The sequence below is a fragment of the Phytophthora infestans genome, genomic scaffold (assembly GCF_000142945.1).
Source record: "Phytophthora infestans T30-4 supercont1.32 genomic scaffold, whole genome shotgun sequence".
Lineage (NCBI taxonomy): Eukaryota > Oomycota > Peronosporomycetes > Peronosporales > Peronosporaceae > Phytophthora > Phytophthora infestans.
Genome location: NW_003303727.1, coordinates 1,343,836 through 1,361,942, shown reverse-complemented (window position 1 = coordinate 1,361,942; position 18,107 = coordinate 1,343,836). Strand labels below are relative to the sequence as shown.

The window sequence follows — 18,107 nt, the reverse complement described above, 5'->3', positions numbered from 1 at the left end:
CGGTCTGAACTTCGGACGGGACGTGTGGTGCTGGGTCGTTTCGTCTTCAACATCCCACCGGATAAAGGTGCATTCGACTTGAGCATTGACGCTCATTTCCAACTTGGCAAGCAGGCAAAAAATGGTCGCGTTGACGGAGCCAAAGAAGCTGAGAGCTCAATGGGCCATACTGAGGCGAATCTGGGCTGACCCGGAGCGACGGCGTTTGATCGTCCGACTGCTGTTTGGTGGAGCGACTGGAGCTCTGACGGTGGCGATTCTAAACGAAACATTCAAGGGCATGTGCAGTACACCGTTGGAAGCGGTACGCTTAATGGTGCGCTTAGTCATCATCGTCGGCTCAACCACCGTCTGGTTCGTGGCGCGGGGCTGCAAGCCCAAATTTAAGAACTGGACGCTGAGCTTTGAGATCCTGCGAGCTGTTATCCGAGAATGCACTCGTGCGCCTCACGGAGAGCGCATGGTGATGCACGCCAAACACGCATGTGTGATCCGCTCGCAGAGTGCTGCGTTTGGTACCGCTTTAGGGTGGCTCGCTTGTCGACAGCACGGCCGGCGTCTTGAACCAGTGCACACCAACGGACTGGAGCATATTTGGCTCCGATCCACAGCTCCGTCAACACCCACGACCAAACGCCTTGTGGTGCTCTACGTCCATGGAGGTGGCTTCGCAGTCATGAGCCCGAGACTCTACGTCTCGTTCGGAGCGACCCTCGCTGTCGCCATCGAGAAAGAGCTCCGACTACAGCTTGGCACTAACGAATCTGTTCGAGTCGACGTCTTCCTTGGCAACTACCTGAGCACTGCTTCCCTACGCCACCTGAAGATACCGTCGCTGCGTACAAACACCTGCTTCATACAGAAGGTATTCCTCCGGAACAGACCATCCTCGCGGGTGACAGTGCTGGTGGAGGCTTGGTAATGTCAACTCTGCTGAGAATGCGAGACACGAGCAGAGAGCAACTGCCTCTAGCTGCCATCCTGATCTGCCCCGCCGTCGATATGTCGGAGGTTGAAACTTTTGGAGACTCGGAGGCTAAATCGGCGCACTGCATTCTGTCTCCAGAGATGATCGCTGCAGGACGACGGGGCTACCACACGACGGCGACGGACCGAGCGACGTGGGCAGACGCTTCGTCCGTTCACTGCGATCTACGAGATCTTCCACCCGTGTTTGTCCAGGCTGCAAGTCTGGACTACATCTACCAGCACTCTATCGGACTAGCAAAGAAGGCAGAAGCTGATGGAGTGACCAACTGGGAGTTGGACGTACACGAAGACTTACCGCATGTGTTCGCCATTTTTCCATCCTACGTGCTGCCGTACGCACAGATCGGCGTGCAGAGGGCGGCAGTTTTCGCAGCCAAGCACTTTGCCAAAGCGTCAAGTGGTGATGACACAACGAAGGAGGACGTAGTTGCAACGGTAGCGTAAGGTCTTACACATACAGGAAAATAGTTGTTTCGGATGTGGAGATACATGCAACGTTAGGCGAGGATAATTGACAACTTCAACTTGTTGGAGAGTTAGGAGTTCCAGCCCCACATCGTCTTCATGCTCGAACGTCGACCCAATGCATCAAATGCGAAGAGCTCTATGACACCTGTTGAAAACCATGTCTGGACGCGGGTGCTTTCCTTTTCTCTTTCTGCCAGCGTGAGCTCTGGCCGTCCGCGTCTTCACTCGCCTCCATGATCTGATACTTTGCACCCGTCTCTTGTCCGCTCCACACGTTTCGCTGGTCACACCTCGATATCGGCATGAAGGAGTCAACCGTCACTATGGGGCAGGATAGCGCGTACGTCGTGGTGCTCTACTACAAATACGTGCGTCTGTGCGAGACGCGAGAGGAGCTGAAAGCCTTTGCGGCTGCCCATGACCAGCTGTGCTCGTCCTTGGGAGTCACCGGTCGCGTGCGACTCGCACTGGAAGGCATCAACGGAACGTTGGGCGGTTCTAGCGCCAATGTGCAGAGCTACATCGACACAATGAAGCAGCAGCCGCAATTCGCCGACGTGGACTGGAAGACCAGCTCGTCGCGAGTGGAGCCGTTCCCGGAGCTACATGTGCGTGTAGTAGCGGAGATTGTGGCCCTGGAACTGCCGGACGACGCCTACGACTTAAGTCTGCGCGGCAAACACTTGACTCCAGAGCAATTCCGGTCCGAACAATTGAGCTCCGACGCCGAATCTATCGCTCTCATTGACGTCCGTAACACGTACGAGTTCAACGTCGGTCACTTTGAGGGGGCTTTGAACCCCAAAACTCGTCGCTTCGGACAATTCCCGCAGTGGGTTCGAGACGAGCTGCCTATGCTACAGCAGAAGGACAAGGTGCTCATGTACTGCACAGGTGGTATCCGTTGCGAGAAGGCTTCGGCTTATCTGAAGCACTTGGGTCTGGAGAACGTCTATCAGCTGGAAGGAGGCATCCACCGCTACCTCGAGCGCTTCCCGGACGGCGGAGGTCTCTTCCAAGGCAAGAACTTCGTCTTCGACCAGCGCGTGACTGTGGCGTCCGAGGACAAGACAGTAACGGGGCAATGTGAGCGCTGCCAGGTGCCGCACGATACGTTGCCGGGAACTCGTTGCGCCTACTGCCGCATGCACGTGCTGCTCTGTGAATCGTGCCGCGAGAGTGCGAAAGCTCGTGGAGAGACCGACGAAGACGTCTTCTGTGACGAGCATTCACCGTTGGTCTCCGGATCACTGGGAGACCTTGAAACACGCTTCGAGGTACTCCAAGATTCGCTGTCGAACGAGCAGGGTCGAGGCAAGAAGGGACGCCGTCGTTCACTACGCAAGCAGCTTGACACTGTTGAGCGCCGGATACAGCGCCTAGCTACTGCTTAAACTACTTGGTGATGAGCTCTTAACATGACAAAACACGCCGATACCGACAATTGCAGTCTGTTTCTTCGTGTAGCGTATCCATTTTGGACCACGAGGTCGTGAAGCGTTGCAGGACGCTTATTAACGTCTTGTGGTGCACAGGTTGATCATGCGTGGTGCGGGACGACGAGGAGGTCGAGGAGGTGGCACTACGAGACGTCAGACAACAGCAGGCAGTTCGTCCGACCCAAAGACGTCGCTCGTGGACGAATGGAGAGCACACGAAGAAGACTGCGCGGCACGGGTGCTTCAGAACCAGCTCCGTGCATTTCTGAGTCGTCAACGCATGGCACGGTTGCTTCTAAGCGTCTACGAGAAACACTACGACCCCATCCGTAAGCAGCACTACTATGTCAACACTCTGACGGATGTGAGCACGTGGGAGAAGCCGCTTCTTCTTGTTCGATTCGTGCCCGGGGATCGCGATATCGCTCGAGGGCGCGTTAATCTGTCGCCTAGAGAGGCTGCGCAACGAATCCAGCGAGTTGTCCGGGCGTTCCTAGCCAAAACGGCCATCCGACAACTCGTGCGTGAGAGCTACATGAAGCTCTTTGATCCAGATAACCGCGTCTTCTACTACCTCAACACGCGCACGGGTGAGCGATCCGAACAGAAACCTCCGTTCTTCCGTCCACGCCCCGGCACTGCCGGCTCAATGTCCAAACGTGCTAAAATGCCAGACAACGACGACGACCTGGAGATCGAAGCCTTTTACTTCCGCAAGGCTGTCTGCAAGATTTCGTCCGAGGGGAACGCGTACGGCTCTGGTATCATCGGTCGGTTCTGCGGAATCTTGTGCGTTCTAACTGATGGCAAGACTCTCGCGGATGAGACCGCTGCTCGGTCAGCACGCGCAATCTGCAACTACGCTGATGAACGCGTGGCCTTTCCTCTGTTACTCGCTGCTGACACTTTCTTCGCTGGTATCAAAATGTCCGAAGATTCCTCACGCCTGCAGCCTCTCAATGGAGCGCCAATACAGCCACAGGCTCCGAAGAAAAAGGCTCATCAACCGCACGTCGACTTTGCGTTGTGTGCTCTGAATGAAGATCAGTTCTTGATCGCCGCCGGGGACAATGTTCGGCCACTTCGCTTCGAGATGAATGACCGGAAACTGGGATGCGGTAAAGCTGACAGTCTTCGGTTAAGTGAACATCTCGAAATCGTGGGCCATCCCCACGGTAAACCGCAGGTTCTGCATCAACGACAACTCGCCAGACTCGTACCAAACTCCATTAACGTGCAGCATTTACAGTACGATCGAGTCACAGAGACCGGGTCAGCTGGCTGCGCAGTTTTCACGCGTGGCGGGAAGCTGCTTGGTATTCAACAACTCTCGGGTCCCAAGGAGCCCGCACCGCTGTCGTGCTGGTACATCAAACCGATCTTGAACGCGGCACTAGCACTCGTAAGTACGTTCGTCTCTCTGGTTCGTTAGCGTTTGGCCACGTAACTCACACGCTGCTGCATGGTGTCTGTAGTACCGCCGGAGCCGTTTATCTTGACCTCGTGTCTTGCGTCCACTAGCGTGCAAGTGTACTGGCAGCTCCCACGAGACTGGCAGCCTTTACACGGACTTCCAGTCCATTACGAGCTCGAAATGTGCCGTCACGAGGCACTCGACGCAAAGCATCACGATCCATTTGAGTGTGTTTACCGCGGACCCAAGTCAGCGCACTACGTTGGCGATCTCCATCATGATACGATGTATTCCTTACGATGCCGAGCCGTCAATCGGATGAAGAAAAGTCGATGGAGTGCAGTGGTGAGGCTCATCACACTCCAACAAGTTTCTCTCGCTTGGAGGTTAAAACACTGTTCGAGTATCAAGGAGGCGATCAAACGGATGCGACAGCAGCAAGCAGACTCCCAGACGCAGTTTCGCAGTGTGCAATGGATCTACGCACAAGTTGAGAAGAGCGAGGAAGCGGATCGAGTTGAATGGGAGACTCAAACCGACGGGATGCGCGAAGATCGAGGCAAACCTGGGGCTTGCAGCCAGCTGAAGCTCGAGCAGGAGCTAGTGCAATGTCAAGGACTGGGACTGCTGCTTGAGTCCGTCGCTTGGTTCCCTAACGAGAAAGTCACGATCGCTCTCACCCTCCGAGTCTTTTTAAAACTTACGCGACTTCAAATGAGTACGCAACGATTCATGACTGAATCCTCACGCTTTCAAGTGCTTGGCAGCCTCCTTCGCTCTCATACTGTAGCCATCGAAGAGATGAATAAGTCTGCGCAAGAGATTCAAGTGATCGTTCTTTGCTTGGAGCTGATGGGAGTTGTGCTGGGTGAGAACGGAGCCGCCAAAGTGGCGTTCGAGGCCTGCTCGGGCGTTGAGCTAGTGTTGTCATTCCTGGAAAACGAGTCGTATCGAGGGGAAGCCGCTGTAGTGGGGGAATGCTGCTATGTCCTCGCAGTGTTCTCGTACGAGAACGGTGAGTTCCTGTGTTGCTCATAGCTTGCTGTTAAGGCTAACTCGCTCACATTTCTGCATAGCAAGCATGAAGTGGGGGATCGCGGAGGCCAACGGCTTACCTCTGCTGCAACGAGCACTTGTAGATCACCATCAAGAGTCTCGTGTTCTGTACTGGGCGTTGGTCACTATGGGCAACGTGGCCTATGGCCTCGACGAATCAACCACGCGACCGCAGCTTGAAGAGGAGATCGCTTCACTCGGCCTGATCGACAATGTCTGCGCGTGTCGTGTGCACTTCTTGTCTCGCCTGCATGAACTGGACTTGTCGCTCGCTGCAGCTCACGCTCATCTGGGCCATCTGCATGCCATCCACGTAGGTGAAGAGACTCGCAACGAGTTGGACGCCAGCACTCAACTCGTTGACACGTTGACGAACGTCATCGCAGACTGGAAAGCCAACGACGTAGCTGAAGCTGCCGACTATGCCTCACGGTATCTGCTCACAGAGGAGCAACGTCGTGTCCAAGCTGCTGCTAAGCGCTTGATGCGTAAATTCCTGCGACGGACGCTGTCGATGGCAGTGGAGAAGTGGTCCCAAGTGACGGAGTACGAGAGACATCGAGCCATCTTCCTTCTGTTCTTCCGCACCGTTCGAACGCGACAGCTTCGGCCTGCATTCCGTCGCTGGGAACAGACAACACGCGAGAGGAGGAAGCACAAGTCCATCATGCAGACGATCGGCTCTGGATTGGCCATGGATCTGACCAAGAGGAAGAAGGAACGATACAGAATGCTCGTACTGCAGAAGTAGAGGAGTAGAATGGGGTAACACGGGAGAGCAGTTAGAAGGTGTACGTGCATTTTTCCCTGGGTCTGTGAAGGTGTAAACAACATGAATCAACTACCGGTAGTTACCACCGAGTTCCGGCTCAGATCACAGCGTGGAAGCTCTCGTTGACGTTCTGGCGATCTTCTTCTGTCGCTCCACTCAGAATCGAGCTCGTGTGGTCTCCTGCACCTTCGGCCAGCGACGCGGAGGCTGCAGATAGCGCAGAGCTCTCAGACGAGTCCAGAAGTGAAGACGCGTCCATGTGCTGCTGACTGTCGACCTCGAGCGAGGGCATCGCAGAAGCAGAGTCATTGTTACTGTCGCCACCTACAGCCGCCGTGTCCAGGTCGAACACATTCTTGGCGTCTCCGTTGGAGCCCAACGCGCCCATCGCTTCCTTCTGACCTTCCATTCGGATCGCGTCCTGCACTCGTCGAATGGCGTTGAGAGCGGAATCGTCAGCATCGGTTCGGTCCTTCAGCACGTGGAGAACGTCTCGGAACGCCTTGAGTTTCTCCTGCAGAGACAGCGTGCGACCGGGACTCTCTTCGACCGACTCGTCAACTTCGTCCTCCGGCACTTCACACACACTGGACACAACGTCGAATTTATCTTCGTGCACGGGGTAATCCGACATGGTCTCGTCATTCAGGTACTCCATCATGGGCACAGGGTTCGATAGACGCAGGAAGAGCATCAAGTGCTCCAGCTCCGTATCCAGTAGCACTTCCTCTTCTTCTTGGAGGAGGACGTGGTCATCCAGCGTAACCCGGTTACGCACCAGTTGCGTGGGGATCCAGGCGCGCTTGATCGTCTCGGTCGTGATCTCGTCCCAACTGGCCGCCGCCCACTTCATGGCTTGTAGCACATCCACGTCGAACATGGCGCTCTTGTTGGTCTCAGACTTGTCAATAGCGTGGCGCAGATGGTAGCGACGGAAGCGCTTCTTGAACGTCGTGACCACACGCGACGTGATGGGGTTGAGCATCTGCGTGACGGCGGGGTTCAGCACAAACACGACGACGTTCTTGAGGTCCAGATGCGCCACGACATGGGACGGCATGTCGTTGATGAAGAGCAAGATGCGGCGTTTCTGGTTGGCCATCGAGAAGTCCAGACGCTGCAGCCAGCGAGAGAAAATGACGCCTGTCATCCACGCCTTGTTGTTCCAGAAGTAGTGAAGGCCGTGCTGCTCTGCGGTCTTCTTACGGAAACACTTGGGGTGTTCATGATGCGACACAAACAGAGGCTGGAGCTTCTCCGAGCCGTCAGCGTTGGCGGCAAGAGACACCACGAAGCGCTTCTTGCAGCGCATCCGTCCTTCCTCCAGGGCGTTCTGCACGGGCGGCATCGTGTACAGCACAGGCGTCTCCTCCACCGCGAAGACGTCTTTGGGCTCGTATTTGTCCGTCTCGGCCATCAGCGCCTCCATATTGGTCCAGTACAACACCCTAGCGCTGCGTCGCGGGTCGTCCTGCGCTGCTTGGTGCTGCTCGGCATTGAATTTGCGGAAACTGAAGTTGTGACGCAGCTGGAACGAATGTAGCCATCCATTCGAGAACTCTGGCTGTTCACTGTCTGGGATCCCGAGCATTTGAGCGAATTCCTTGGCCTTTTCCTTCGTCAGATCTCCCTGCACAGTCTGACCTCTTCCAGCCGTCTGAATGACCCAATTGGCCAGCGCAGAGTCCAGCTGCGGGTGCTGCACTACGCGTCGCTTCTTGATACCAAGCTCCAGCGAGCTCATGTTGATGAACTCGTGCTGGCGACGCAGAATCCCCGAGATCGTGGACTGCGCCGGCGTCTTCTTGAGCCCGAACTCGTGCTTGGTCCATTGCGCCAGGTCTTTCTGCGACATGACGCCGCCGCTCTTGCGGTAGAACTCGCAGATGACCTTGCGCTGGTAGTTGGTCAAGTTGCCGTTGCCATTGCTCTGACGTCGAGTCTTGGTGGGCTTAGGAGGGACGATCGGAGGTGGAGTGGCCATGTCTTCCCCCTCAATTCTGATCAGCGCGCGGTCCTGCGATTCTCGATTTCAGCCGAGCCAGTCCTTTGAAAGGAAAGTTGCAGAATGAGAGGCAAGTGAGCTCTTATGTTGCAACCCATGTCACTAATGTGCTAAATAGTGACGATAAAGCCAAATTCCGCACTCGACATGGATACAGACAGCGAGGTCAAGGAGGAGCCTCTACATGACGCTCTTACTGACAAAGAACCGCCATGGGAGGACGCATACGCTCGCCACTTCACCCTCGTGCTTTCGACGATCTTATTCGAGCGCGAGGACTTCCGTGAGCTCTTGTGCTCGGAGGAAATCGCCATCGCATCTCGCTTCTTGACCGCCTTGAAACCTTTCGAACAGCAATTGTACGCACGTCTACTGCAGCGTCAGGGTCCTTGGTACAGGATCACATCAGTCTTCCGCTACTTTGTCCAGGACGAACAGCCAATCAATGAGCAGGTACAGGACGTCGTCCACGTGATGATCGACGCCGGTTTCCTTGAGCAATTCCCCGCCACTACGTCGTCCCGACCTCAGTCTCCAAGCCAGGAGTTGACCACCTTGGAGACTGCGCTGGACGCTATTGAGCGATGCGCCACGGCACCCGAACTGGCGGCGCTGTACAAGAAAATGACAGGCAGCAGGAAACATATCGCCAAGGCTGAGCTCATGTTGGCGATCAAGAAGGTGGTGAAGACGCAGCGATGTATTGACGGCTCCAGGATCCCCGTGGCGCAGTTCATGCAGCAGATTTGGCTGGAGTCTTACCCTTTGACAGGTAGGAAGAGCTCGGACGTGATGGCTCTGAGGATGACTCCAGCCACGAGGGATCTGATGCTGAGGATGCATCGCCTCTTCTACTTCGTCTCGACGCCGCCATTCAACGCGCTGTCGCTGATGCCTCCGCAGCTGGAGAATGAGACGCAGCTCATCGCCTTGGCCACACACAAGTTGAGGCAGGAGCCGACGCAGTGGCCGGGATTGATGGTGTTTTTCAAGAAAGTGGCGTACCCAGAGTATACATTAACCAAGTGTTCGAGTGGTGCTGACTCTGCTGTCACGATGCTTAATGCTCATTGTGTTTTCCCTTCATCTGAGGGCTACGTGAGCTACGAAGTGGCGTATCAGCTGCATCGCATCATGAACGTCGTTGAGCAGTGCATACAAATCGTGACACCTGAGAAGGAGTATCAGGAACCAGATCTAGAGCTCAAGTGGATGCTTGCAGACGCTCCACCGGTGTTTCTAGCGTTTCAGAGGCTGTTGTACGTTCTCTACGAAGACGAAGAGTCTACGGAGACGGAGGACGAGTGTGTCGTTGTAGCTCCGCCCAGACAAACTGATGATAAAGCGTCTGCTAACTGGCAAATGCGCAGCTGGGAGCAATTCTACACGGAGATTGAGAAGCTGCAGTCGCTGGATGACTTGGTGCTGGCTAGCAGAGGCTGTCTACAGGCGTATTTGAAGTGGATGAAGGCGGCTGCATACAGCACGTCGGGCATCCCCGTGTTCTTTTCCAAGTGCAATGCTGGCTACCATCTGGTTCAGATCTTGCACACGGCGGTGGGTTTGTACGAGAAGATGCGCAGGTACCAGATCGCCACTCTGCTGCTAAACGAACTACTGGCAGCTCCGTTTCTTGAGCGGAAACGCGGCTACTGGTGGGATCGTCTAGCTTTGAATTTGGAGCATTTGAAGTGCGCAGACCAAGCCCGAGCCACGTGCGTGAATGCGCTGGAGGATCCACATGTGCTCGCAGCAGATCGAATCGCAATTCAGAGACGTTTGAATCGATTGGAGCGTCAAAAAGACCGCGACGAAAGAATTCGAGTTGAATCGCTGTCCACTGCTGACCTGTTGCTCCAAAGTACTAAAACCAGCATGATTACCCCCATCATGGATACCAACGATGACGAAGAAAAGGCTGTACCGGCCGAGACTCACGTTAGCTATGACTACTGCAAGAGCCACATCGTTGGCCGTCCGCTAAACCGTCAAACGGGAGAAAAATCGCGATTTGTGGGCTACGACGATGAGCCGTGCACGGTTGAACAACTTGTCTTGCAATACTACCGAGACCACCACCCTGCATCCGCTGAAAAGACAAGGTTCGGAGGCTGGTACGGGGTTCATTCGGAGGGCATGGTGTTTGGGAATCTGTTTGGTATCTTGATGTGGGACGTGCTGTACGCAAGCATCGCCGACGTGTTCCAGACGCCATTCCAGTCAGCTCCTCTAGATTTTGGCTATGCAGAAGTGTTCTATAAGAGTCGACGCGATCTCATTGAGCGTCGATTAGCGCAAGTGGAGAATGACTGGACGATGGAGGAACTGCTAACAGCATTTGTGACTCAATGGACCTCCGAGTTTGGGAAGGTGAGTCGCTTTGTTCACTGGCCAAGCGACGACATTCCCATGTTGCAGTATCACTTGCTGACTATTGCGGCAATTGGACGCACACAGCTTGCCAGTCTATTGCGCTACATGGCCACGTCAAAGGAGTTCCATCAGGCTCAGAATGGTCTGCCCGATCTCCTTCTCTTGAGGATTGAGTTCTCTAGAAGAGAGGATTCTGTGTCGCCATCTCCACAATACACGGGTGATAGTCATGGTTGCTTGAACATTCACGCATTCTGTGGCATGGATGAGGAGCTGAACATGAACGAGAAGACCCAGCTGTATACAGAGTCGTTGGAGCAGGAGGAGGATTCGCAAAAGACCATCTCAGAAGACAAGCTAGCAGAAGTGCAGCCATTGCAACGTGTTCTTGATCTATTAAAAGATGAATGCTACGCCACTCAGCTGAAGGTTGTGGAGGTCAAGGGACCACGTGACCGACTCAGTGACAAGCAGCTGCTTTGGCTACAAGTGCTCAGCGAAGAAATTGGTCTCGACGCTAGTGTGATGCACGTGGAGGAGCCAGAAAAGTATGCCAAACGCAGGAGAAAAGAGAGCGCAACAGCAAAATCTGCCCCTAGAAAGCGGCAAACAAGCGACGAAAGGCGTAAATGCTGCTGCTAGAGGATGGTCCATTATTTATGAATACTGCGAGGGAATCCGGTAGCTACTGAAGCTTCCTCGAGTGTTTCACGGCCTGTCGAGTACGTTCCCATTCTTCTTGGTCTTCGTCGCTGCTGTCTTCCCCACACTCGTCGGTGTTATTAACACATGCTGTGTCTACTCCTTGCTGTTGCTTAGAAGGTCGATCAAGTGCGCTGATCGGCGCTGGTGCCAGTAGGTTCGCATCGTGAAGATCTTGCAGAAAACCCTGGTAGTTGTCGTCGTCATTTCCCTCACGACTTTTCATCAAGTTCTTGGCCTCAACGTCGACTGTGGCGATCGCGTCCGGGTCCGTCAAGAACGCCAGCACCCACTGCATCTCACTGCGAGGACGCGTCATCTTTGCGTCTGCAGACGAAGAGCCATCGACTTGTTCAGGTTCCTCACTAGGTGGAAGCGCGCTCAGAAGCTGATCCAGCTCTGCATCTGACACGGACAACTCCAATCGAGGTCCTCCATCCGGCACAACCACAAAGCCCTCCTCCTCCTCAGTGATGGCCTCAACGACACGCCGTTCTCTAGTCTCATTGCTGTGTGTCTCTGGCCCTTCTCCCTCATTTTCTTCCTCCTCTTCCTCTGTCGGGTTCAAGACCATCCATTGTTCTTGACACTGATTTGCTGTCAACGTCATCTCCCCGTCGCCACGCCACAGGCGTAACTTTGTGGCCCGTTGACAGAATTGCTCGCTGGACGCCTCGAAGTCATAGCCGCTGGCGAATACGCACTGGTTTAGCAGGTCGTTCAGCTCGCGCGTCCACTGCATCGCTTCAAGATCGTGCGACCAAAAATCCCAAGATCAGCACTAAGTCCGAGCCGCCACATTTGACAAAATAGAGACGATGGCTGGAGAACGAATGCGTTCCGTGCTGTGGGCCGATGGCGGCCTGCAGCTCATTGACCAGCGCAAACTACCGACGGAGCTGGTGCTGATGCGCTGCGAGACTGTGGACGACGTCACGCGTGCCATTGCGGACATGGCAGTGCGCGGCGCCCCCGCGATCGGCGCGGCCGGCGCGTTCGGCCTGGCGATCGCCGCCAAGAACTTTCAGGCCACAGCCTGTGGTACCAAGGAAGATCTGCTCAAGACTGTGGAGCAGGCGAAGACGACCATTGATGCCGCTCGACCGACAGCTGTCAACTTGACTTGGGCGACGGAGCGCGTGGTTAAGATGATCCGTGTCAAAGTGCAGACGGACGTGAGCGTCGCTGACTTGGCGACCTATACGCTAACGGTCGCTCAGGCGTTGGCCGAGGAGGATGTGGCGATCAACAAGAGATTGAGCGAGTTCGGGGCAGAAGTCGTGCCTGCCGGTGCCAACATCTTGCACCACTGCAACACCGGCGCGTTGGCGACCGTAGACATCGGTACAGCTATCGGTGTCATCTACGAGTGCCACGCACAGGGCAAGAACGTCCACGTGTGGGTGGATGAAACTCGTCCACGTCTGCAGGGCGCGCGCCTGTCGGCCTGGGAGCTCATGCGCGAGGGCGTGCCAATTCACCTCATCGCCGACAATGCAGCGGGTTACCTCATGCTGTCTGGCAAAGTGGACGTGGTGCTGTTCGGAGCTGACCGTGTGGCAGCGAACGGAGACATCGTGAACAAGATCGGCACGTACAAGCTGGCGGTGGTCGCCAAGGAGAACAAGGTGCCTGTGTACGCGTGCGTGCCTACGAGCACCATCGATCTTAACTTTCTCGAGGGAATGGGTATCCCCATTGAGGAGCGCGATGCCGACGAGGTGGCCTGCATTCGCGGCGTGCGTATCGCGCCCGAGGGCTGCCCGGTGTTCAACCCGGCGTTCGACGTCACGCCCAACCGCTATCTAACTGGTATTATCACGGGGGAAGGAGTGTGCTACCCTCCATTCGAGCAGAGTCTCGCGAAGGCGGTGGCCGCGGCGGAGAAGCGCCGTGCCCAGGCCTAGAAATACAAGCGAGGTGGTAATGAACTGCAGCTCGACATGTTGCCGAATGGACAACCTAAGATGTGTACGTGTGTTTGCATTCCTCTCTACTTTTGTGCTTGTGTAGTCGTCCATTGCAGGAAGGCAACGTACCTACGCGTACAGGTTGAAATGGATTAAGTACATGTGCATGCAGACCAGGAGTCTTTAAAATAGACTCGAGTTTGGACGACTCGCTCGAGATCAGATCCCGTGGCCGCCGGGCGATCGTCCATACGTGAGGTACCCATGTGTCCGTGGTGACATGGATGACGCCGCACATGACGACATCGCCAGTGGGTCCGCATGATGCTGCGCGGACTACCATCCACTGCGACATCGATTTAAAAATGCAAAACCAAGGAATCGCAGCATGACCAACAAAGACCAATACGTCCGACATAACGCGAACTTGAACGCACATGGTGAAGACCTTAGGTAAGCAGCGTATGGTACGCCCGACGATGCTGATCCAGCAACCGTTGCTGCAACGCCAAAGTCGACTTGGCATTGTGATCCCTCCTGATGGCACAGCGAAGTGGGATTCATCAGCATGCGTGCGCTATGCAGACGATGCAAGAGGCCCCCGTCGAGACTCGAGTCGATGGCGTCGGGTAACCCGGGGTATGGCTTCGCTCACCAGCTGTGCGGTCTCCGACCAAGGTTCGCTCGCGGTCAAGGTCAATGAAGGGCGAGGGGCCAGTACATTGTAGGCTCACTAGCATTTGTGCGAGGTCCTGTTGACGTCCCCCGACCCCGGAAAGCTCTTACATCGCAACCATGCTCTCTAAGGCCGGCAGCCTGCCGTCCGTACGGCGACACCTTGGGCTGTCAGCACGGCGTTGGTGTTAGCTTTGTCCGATCCTCACCAGCGCTACAAGCTCATGTCGCTCTTGTTTGGAGTTGCCAGCGCTGCAGTCGTACTCAAGGTGCTACACATTGCGACGCGCGGTTTGTGCAAGAACCCGCTGGAGGGCGCGTATCTGCTCGAGGTTTCAAGCCCGTTTTCCCACAATGGACGCTGAGGTTCGAGCTGTTCCGCATCTTCATTCGCGTGGGGATGGAACTGTACGGTGAGCGCGTTCTTGGAGACGAGAGCTACGCGTCCATCGTCCGTGAACAGAGCGAGTGGTTCGGCACCTTTTGGGGTCGCAAGGCCTGTCGGAAGGCTGGCAAACGTTATGAGTCAGTGAAGATCAACGGTCTGGAGCACATCTGGCTGCGGTCACAGACACCACGAGAGCCCAACACGAAGAGACTCGTAGTGCTGTACGCACACGGAGGCGGCTTCGCTATCATGAGCCCAAGACTTTATATCCACTTCAGCAACGCTCTGTGCAGCCTGATTGAGAAGGAACTGGCTCGTCAAGTCGGCGTGGAGGCAGCCAGCAAAGTGCACGTAGAGATCTTTCTCGCAAACTACCGAAAGGTGCCCAAGTTCAGCTATCCGACTCAACCTCGAGACATCGCTAAGGTGTACGAACACTTGCTGTACCATGAAAACCTGGACCCGTCTCAAGTTGTTCTTGCCGGTGACAGTGCCGGCGCCGGGCTGATCATGTCGGCGATGCTGAGAGAGCGTCGCACCAAGCCCTACTTCCTTCCGCTGTGTGCTGCTCTGCTGTGTCCGTACGTCGACCTCACGGGCGATGAACTTCCATCCTCAAACTGCATTTTGACCCCTGAATGCTGCAACGCAGTGCTGAGAGCTTACCACCCGTCGATTGAGGACCCCAGCAAGTGGGGTGATGCCTCGTCCGTTCACTACGATCTCCGCAACCTGCCGCCGGTGTTCGTGCAAACCGGAGATCTCGACAGCATCCACCAGCACGCTGTCCGCTTAGTGGCCAAGGCAAGGCGGACGGTGTCTCTAACTGGGAGTACGACCTACACAAGGGCATGCCCCACGTGTTCCCCATTTTCCCGGCGTGGTTCCTGCCGCACGCCGACTTGGCTATTCAGAAAATGGCAGCATTCATCGTTCGACAACTGCGTCCGACGTTGAAGACCAATACCGGTAGCGGCCTTAACCCCGCCTGCGATGTGAATAATGTACTTGATAAAATTACATACCATGGTACAGTGTACTACAATATTACTTCGTCAATACTCAAGCTGATACAGCCTGTGTTTCAGGTAAGCTTAGAAATGACTGAAGTGATACAATACTACTGTACCACTTTTTGTACAGTACTATTACATCTTCACTAGTACATGTAGTAGTATAGTCACTTAACTTTAGTTTAGTAGGGAGCTCATACACAAGTTGTGTAACACTACTACTGTAGTCATCGCTGAATTACCTACCGGCTTGTCGAGGCTCATGGCCACTTCGGGTGCCATCATCTTGCTGTTCCAGTGCCTGTCGGCCAACGAGAAGCTCAGCGATGACGTTGTCAACGCGCATACCGAATTCTCGGTGGACTACACCCGCAGCGTGCCCAAGGAGACCTTTTCGATCATCCACGCGACGCTGGGACGCATACTGCCACCCGACGTCCATGACATCGACCTCAACCGTCTGCGCACCCGGTGCGATGAGATCACGTCCGAACTGGCGGTCGACCCGCAGCCGGCGCTTTCCAACAAGCTCTGGCTCGTGGAGGAGACGCACACGGTGGCGTGCAACAAGAACCGGGGCACGGGAGTAAAGCCTCGGTACATGTGTTTTAGTCATCATTGGCCGAGCTTGCCATTGTCATAGGTCAGCTCTTCTTGCAAGCACTATTATAAATCATTTGCTAAGTTGGCGCAGTACATTTACTTCAATGATGCGCTTTTCAAATCGAACAACACTGTCCCGGCTCCGCTACCATTTTCACCGACCGACCGCCTTGTTTAACTGAACCCGAAGTTACTCAAGTCAAGATACTGATGCCCAGCAGCACGACCGGCCGTAGAAGATTTTTTGCCGGAAGCTCGCTGGACCATCGCCGTTCGACGGTCAAACAATTTGGGTGTGGCCAGTGTTGGCAACGTGTTTGCCACATGTACACATAAGTCTTGTCTTCGGCTTAAGACTGGATGCGATAACAATGCCCATTCAAGATTGCCAAGACTGATTTTTGCCGGCGCTCAAAACATATACTTGTATTACTCAAGCGAAACCTTCACATTGTGATTTATGGTTATGGACTAGGCACGAAGTTCGTGCCACGAACACCGACGAAGGCTCGCCTGGTCGTTCGTAATAAACTACGGTACGGAGCGCCTATATCATCGGCTGCACTTTTGTGATCTATGCGTGGAGTTGCTGCTGCTGGCGTCGAGCTATAACTTGCGCTACAAGCGCCGCGAGGTCCTTCAGCTGGGCGGACGCATCCACTACTTGCGCCTCCATATGCCGCACCGACTTCTTGAGCCCTTCCAGGTCTGCGCGCCGCCGCCGCTTTGCGGCCACCATCGCCTCCTCTTCTTCGACAAGGTCCTCTTCGACCTCGAAGCTGCTGTCGTTCTCATCACTTGAGCTCTCGCCTGAGGTGGTGCACCAACTCTCGCCAGCGCTCCGCAGACCAAAGTCGCACCCGTCCTCGGACTTCACGGCAGCGATCAACGCACCGTTGCGGCGCCGCTTGTAGCTGAACACGCGCGGCCGCGCTTTAGGTGATACGATCAACGACGACGACTGGGAGTCCATGGGGGAGTAGTGCATTGAAAATGTGCTGCCTTTTGAGTGTTGCGGCTTGTTGCTTTCCGGTCAACGAATCCAAGTGAGCGCTAGAAAGCAGATTGGGAACTGGCCGTCGGTACTTAAGCTTGCTGAGCAGAACAGAGCGAAGTCGTTGGGCTTCCCAGGCGGTTATAAAAATATGCGCCAGGGAATGGAGGGCGGTCGAATTATGCAGCGCAAACGCACTTCGAGAAAGTATGCTTTTTGTTTTGCTCGACAGATGGTCGGTCGGCGAAAATGCCCCCCGGATATAGCGACATTAAAAGAACCGATAAATGGCTTCTGAAGAAGATTCAACCCTTCGATAGCGACCCGCGTCTAGGTCTGGCCTGTCTGTGTCGGTCGTCTTCCCCGCATCAAACCACTTAAAATTACTATTGAGTCCGCCCGGTCGGAGGTGGGGACTTTGCTTTATTCAGTCCATTCTTGCTTCCAAAATCCTTTAAAACCATTAAACGAATACTGTACTTAGTATAAATCTGATTCGATGGCGTCTGTGCAAAGAATTAGGTTAGGACAAGGCGGCATTTTCGTAATGATAATTAGACGCTGTATTCCTCCGTGGCAGCGGGTGCACTGGTGCTTACATAACATAATAGCGGGTCTTGAGCTACGGCTTCGTTTGCCGCTCGCTATTCTCTTCGATGCTTTAAGGCGGGAATCTGAGAATACAGACTCGCCGTTTCAGCCACGAGGGTTTTTCGTACGGCAGGTCCGGGTTTACGTTGCCGTTCACGGGTACTACATGTAGCCAACCGTAAAAAGTCACTTATAGCTCGACACTCTGCATGTGGCGAAAGTCGTTCGCGTACTGCGGTTTGTGGCCGGACGACGCCAACGAAGACGTCGACTGCTCCATTTTCAGCTCGTTCTGCTGCATCTGCAGACCGGTAGTGTATGACTGCGAGAGCAGGTCCACAAGCTGGTCGCGGAGCCCCTGACCAGACTGAGAGCTCGCGAGGTTGGCTCGCTCCTGATTGCGAGTCCACAGATCCTCGAGCAGAGCGCTGACCTGTTCCGCCAGATCCTTCAGCAACGAGCGCTGACGTGACGGTACCGACGTGCGGGGCTGCGAATCTGCCACAATGAGTGCACCCAGCACAATTCCATCACGTGCACGGAAGGGCACGCCCATGACAAACCGGAGATTGGGCGCCTCGGTCACGAATAAATTAGTGGCCAGAATGTCATCTTGTCTGGCATCCAGCACCGCCACGACCTCGTCATCGTCCTTGTCTTGAACATCGTCACCGTCGATACTGACGTCTGGAGTAATACGCCGCCTTTCGAGCA

At 55.0% G+C, this 18,107-nt stretch overlaps 9 protein-coding genes across 9 annotated transcripts; 6 read left to right on the top strand and 3 right to left on the bottom strand.

Annotated features, from left to right (window-relative positions):
* Window positions 1-121: 121 nt before the first annotated feature.
* PITG_14222 (sporangia induced conserved hypothetical protein) lies at window positions 122-1,434 on the top strand (the record flags this gene model as incomplete). The annotated part of the gene is made up of 2 exons (XM_002899274.1): window positions 122-865; window positions 1,012-1,434. The coding sequence occupies 2 exons, from the start codon at window positions 122-124 to the stop codon at window positions 1,432-1,434; spliced, it is 1,167 nt and encodes a 388-aa protein (XP_002899320.1).
* Window positions 1,435-1,781: 347 nt separating this feature from the next.
* Window positions 1,782-2,852, top strand: PITG_14221 (uncharacterized protein; the record flags this gene model as incomplete). Its single annotated transcript, XM_002899273.1, has 1 exon — window positions 1,782-2,852. One exon carries the CDS (start codon window positions 1,782-1,784, stop codon window positions 2,850-2,852), a length of 1,071 nt encoding a protein of 356 aa, XP_002899319.1.
* A 148-nt stretch (window positions 2,853-3,000) lies between these two features.
* Window positions 3,001-6,118, top strand: PITG_14220 (uncharacterized protein; the record flags this gene model as incomplete). The annotated part of the gene is made up of 4 exons (XM_002899272.1): window positions 3,001-4,303; window positions 4,373-5,097; window positions 5,161-5,330; window positions 5,392-6,118. 4 exons carry the CDS (start codon window positions 3,001-3,003, stop codon window positions 6,116-6,118), a joined length of 2,925 nt encoding a protein of 974 aa, XP_002899318.1.
* A 2,173-nt stretch (window positions 6,119-8,291) lies between these two features.
* On the top strand, window positions 8,292-11,159 carry PITG_14218 (uncharacterized protein; the record flags this gene model as incomplete). The annotated part of the gene is made up of 2 exons (XM_002899271.1): window positions 8,292-10,901; window positions 10,947-11,159. 2 exons carry the CDS (start codon window positions 8,292-8,294, stop codon window positions 11,157-11,159), a joined length of 2,823 nt encoding a protein of 940 aa, XP_002899317.1.
* PITG_14217 (uncharacterized protein) lies at window positions 10,984-11,961 on the bottom strand (the record flags this gene model as incomplete). The annotated part of the gene is made up of 1 exon (XM_002899270.1): window positions 10,984-11,961. One exon carries the CDS (start codon window positions 11,959-11,961, stop codon window positions 11,203-11,205), a length of 759 nt encoding a protein of 252 aa, XP_002899316.1.
* A 76-nt stretch (window positions 11,962-12,037) lies between these two features.
* On the top strand, window positions 12,038-13,126 carry PITG_14216 (methylthioribose-1-phosphate isomerase, putative; the record flags this gene model as incomplete). The annotated part of the gene is made up of 1 exon (XM_002899269.1): window positions 12,038-13,126. One exon carries the CDS (start codon window positions 12,038-12,040, stop codon window positions 13,124-13,126), a length of 1,089 nt encoding a protein of 362 aa, XP_002899315.1.
* Window positions 13,127-14,204: 1,078 nt separating this feature from the next.
* PITG_14215 (carbohydrate esterase, putative) lies at window positions 14,205-15,149 on the top strand (the record flags this gene model as incomplete). The annotated part of the gene is made up of 1 exon (XM_002899268.1): window positions 14,205-15,149. One exon carries the CDS (start codon window positions 14,205-14,207, stop codon window positions 15,147-15,149), a length of 945 nt encoding a protein of 314 aa, XP_002899314.1.
* A 1,088-nt stretch (window positions 15,150-16,237) lies between these two features.
* On the bottom strand, window positions 16,238-16,781 carry PITG_14214 (uncharacterized protein; the record flags this gene model as incomplete). Its single annotated transcript, XM_002899267.1, has 1 exon — window positions 16,238-16,781. The coding sequence occupies one exon, from the start codon at window positions 16,779-16,781 to the stop codon at window positions 16,383-16,385; it is 399 nt and encodes a 132-aa protein (XP_002899313.1).
* An 802-nt stretch (window positions 16,782-17,583) lies between these two features.
* PITG_14213 (uncharacterized protein) lies at window positions 17,584-17,949 on the bottom strand (the record flags this gene model as incomplete). The annotated part of the gene is made up of 1 exon (XM_002899266.1): window positions 17,584-17,949. One exon carries the CDS (start codon window positions 17,947-17,949, stop codon window positions 17,584-17,586), a length of 366 nt encoding a protein of 121 aa, XP_002899312.1.
* Window positions 17,950-18,107: the final 158 nt, after the last annotated feature.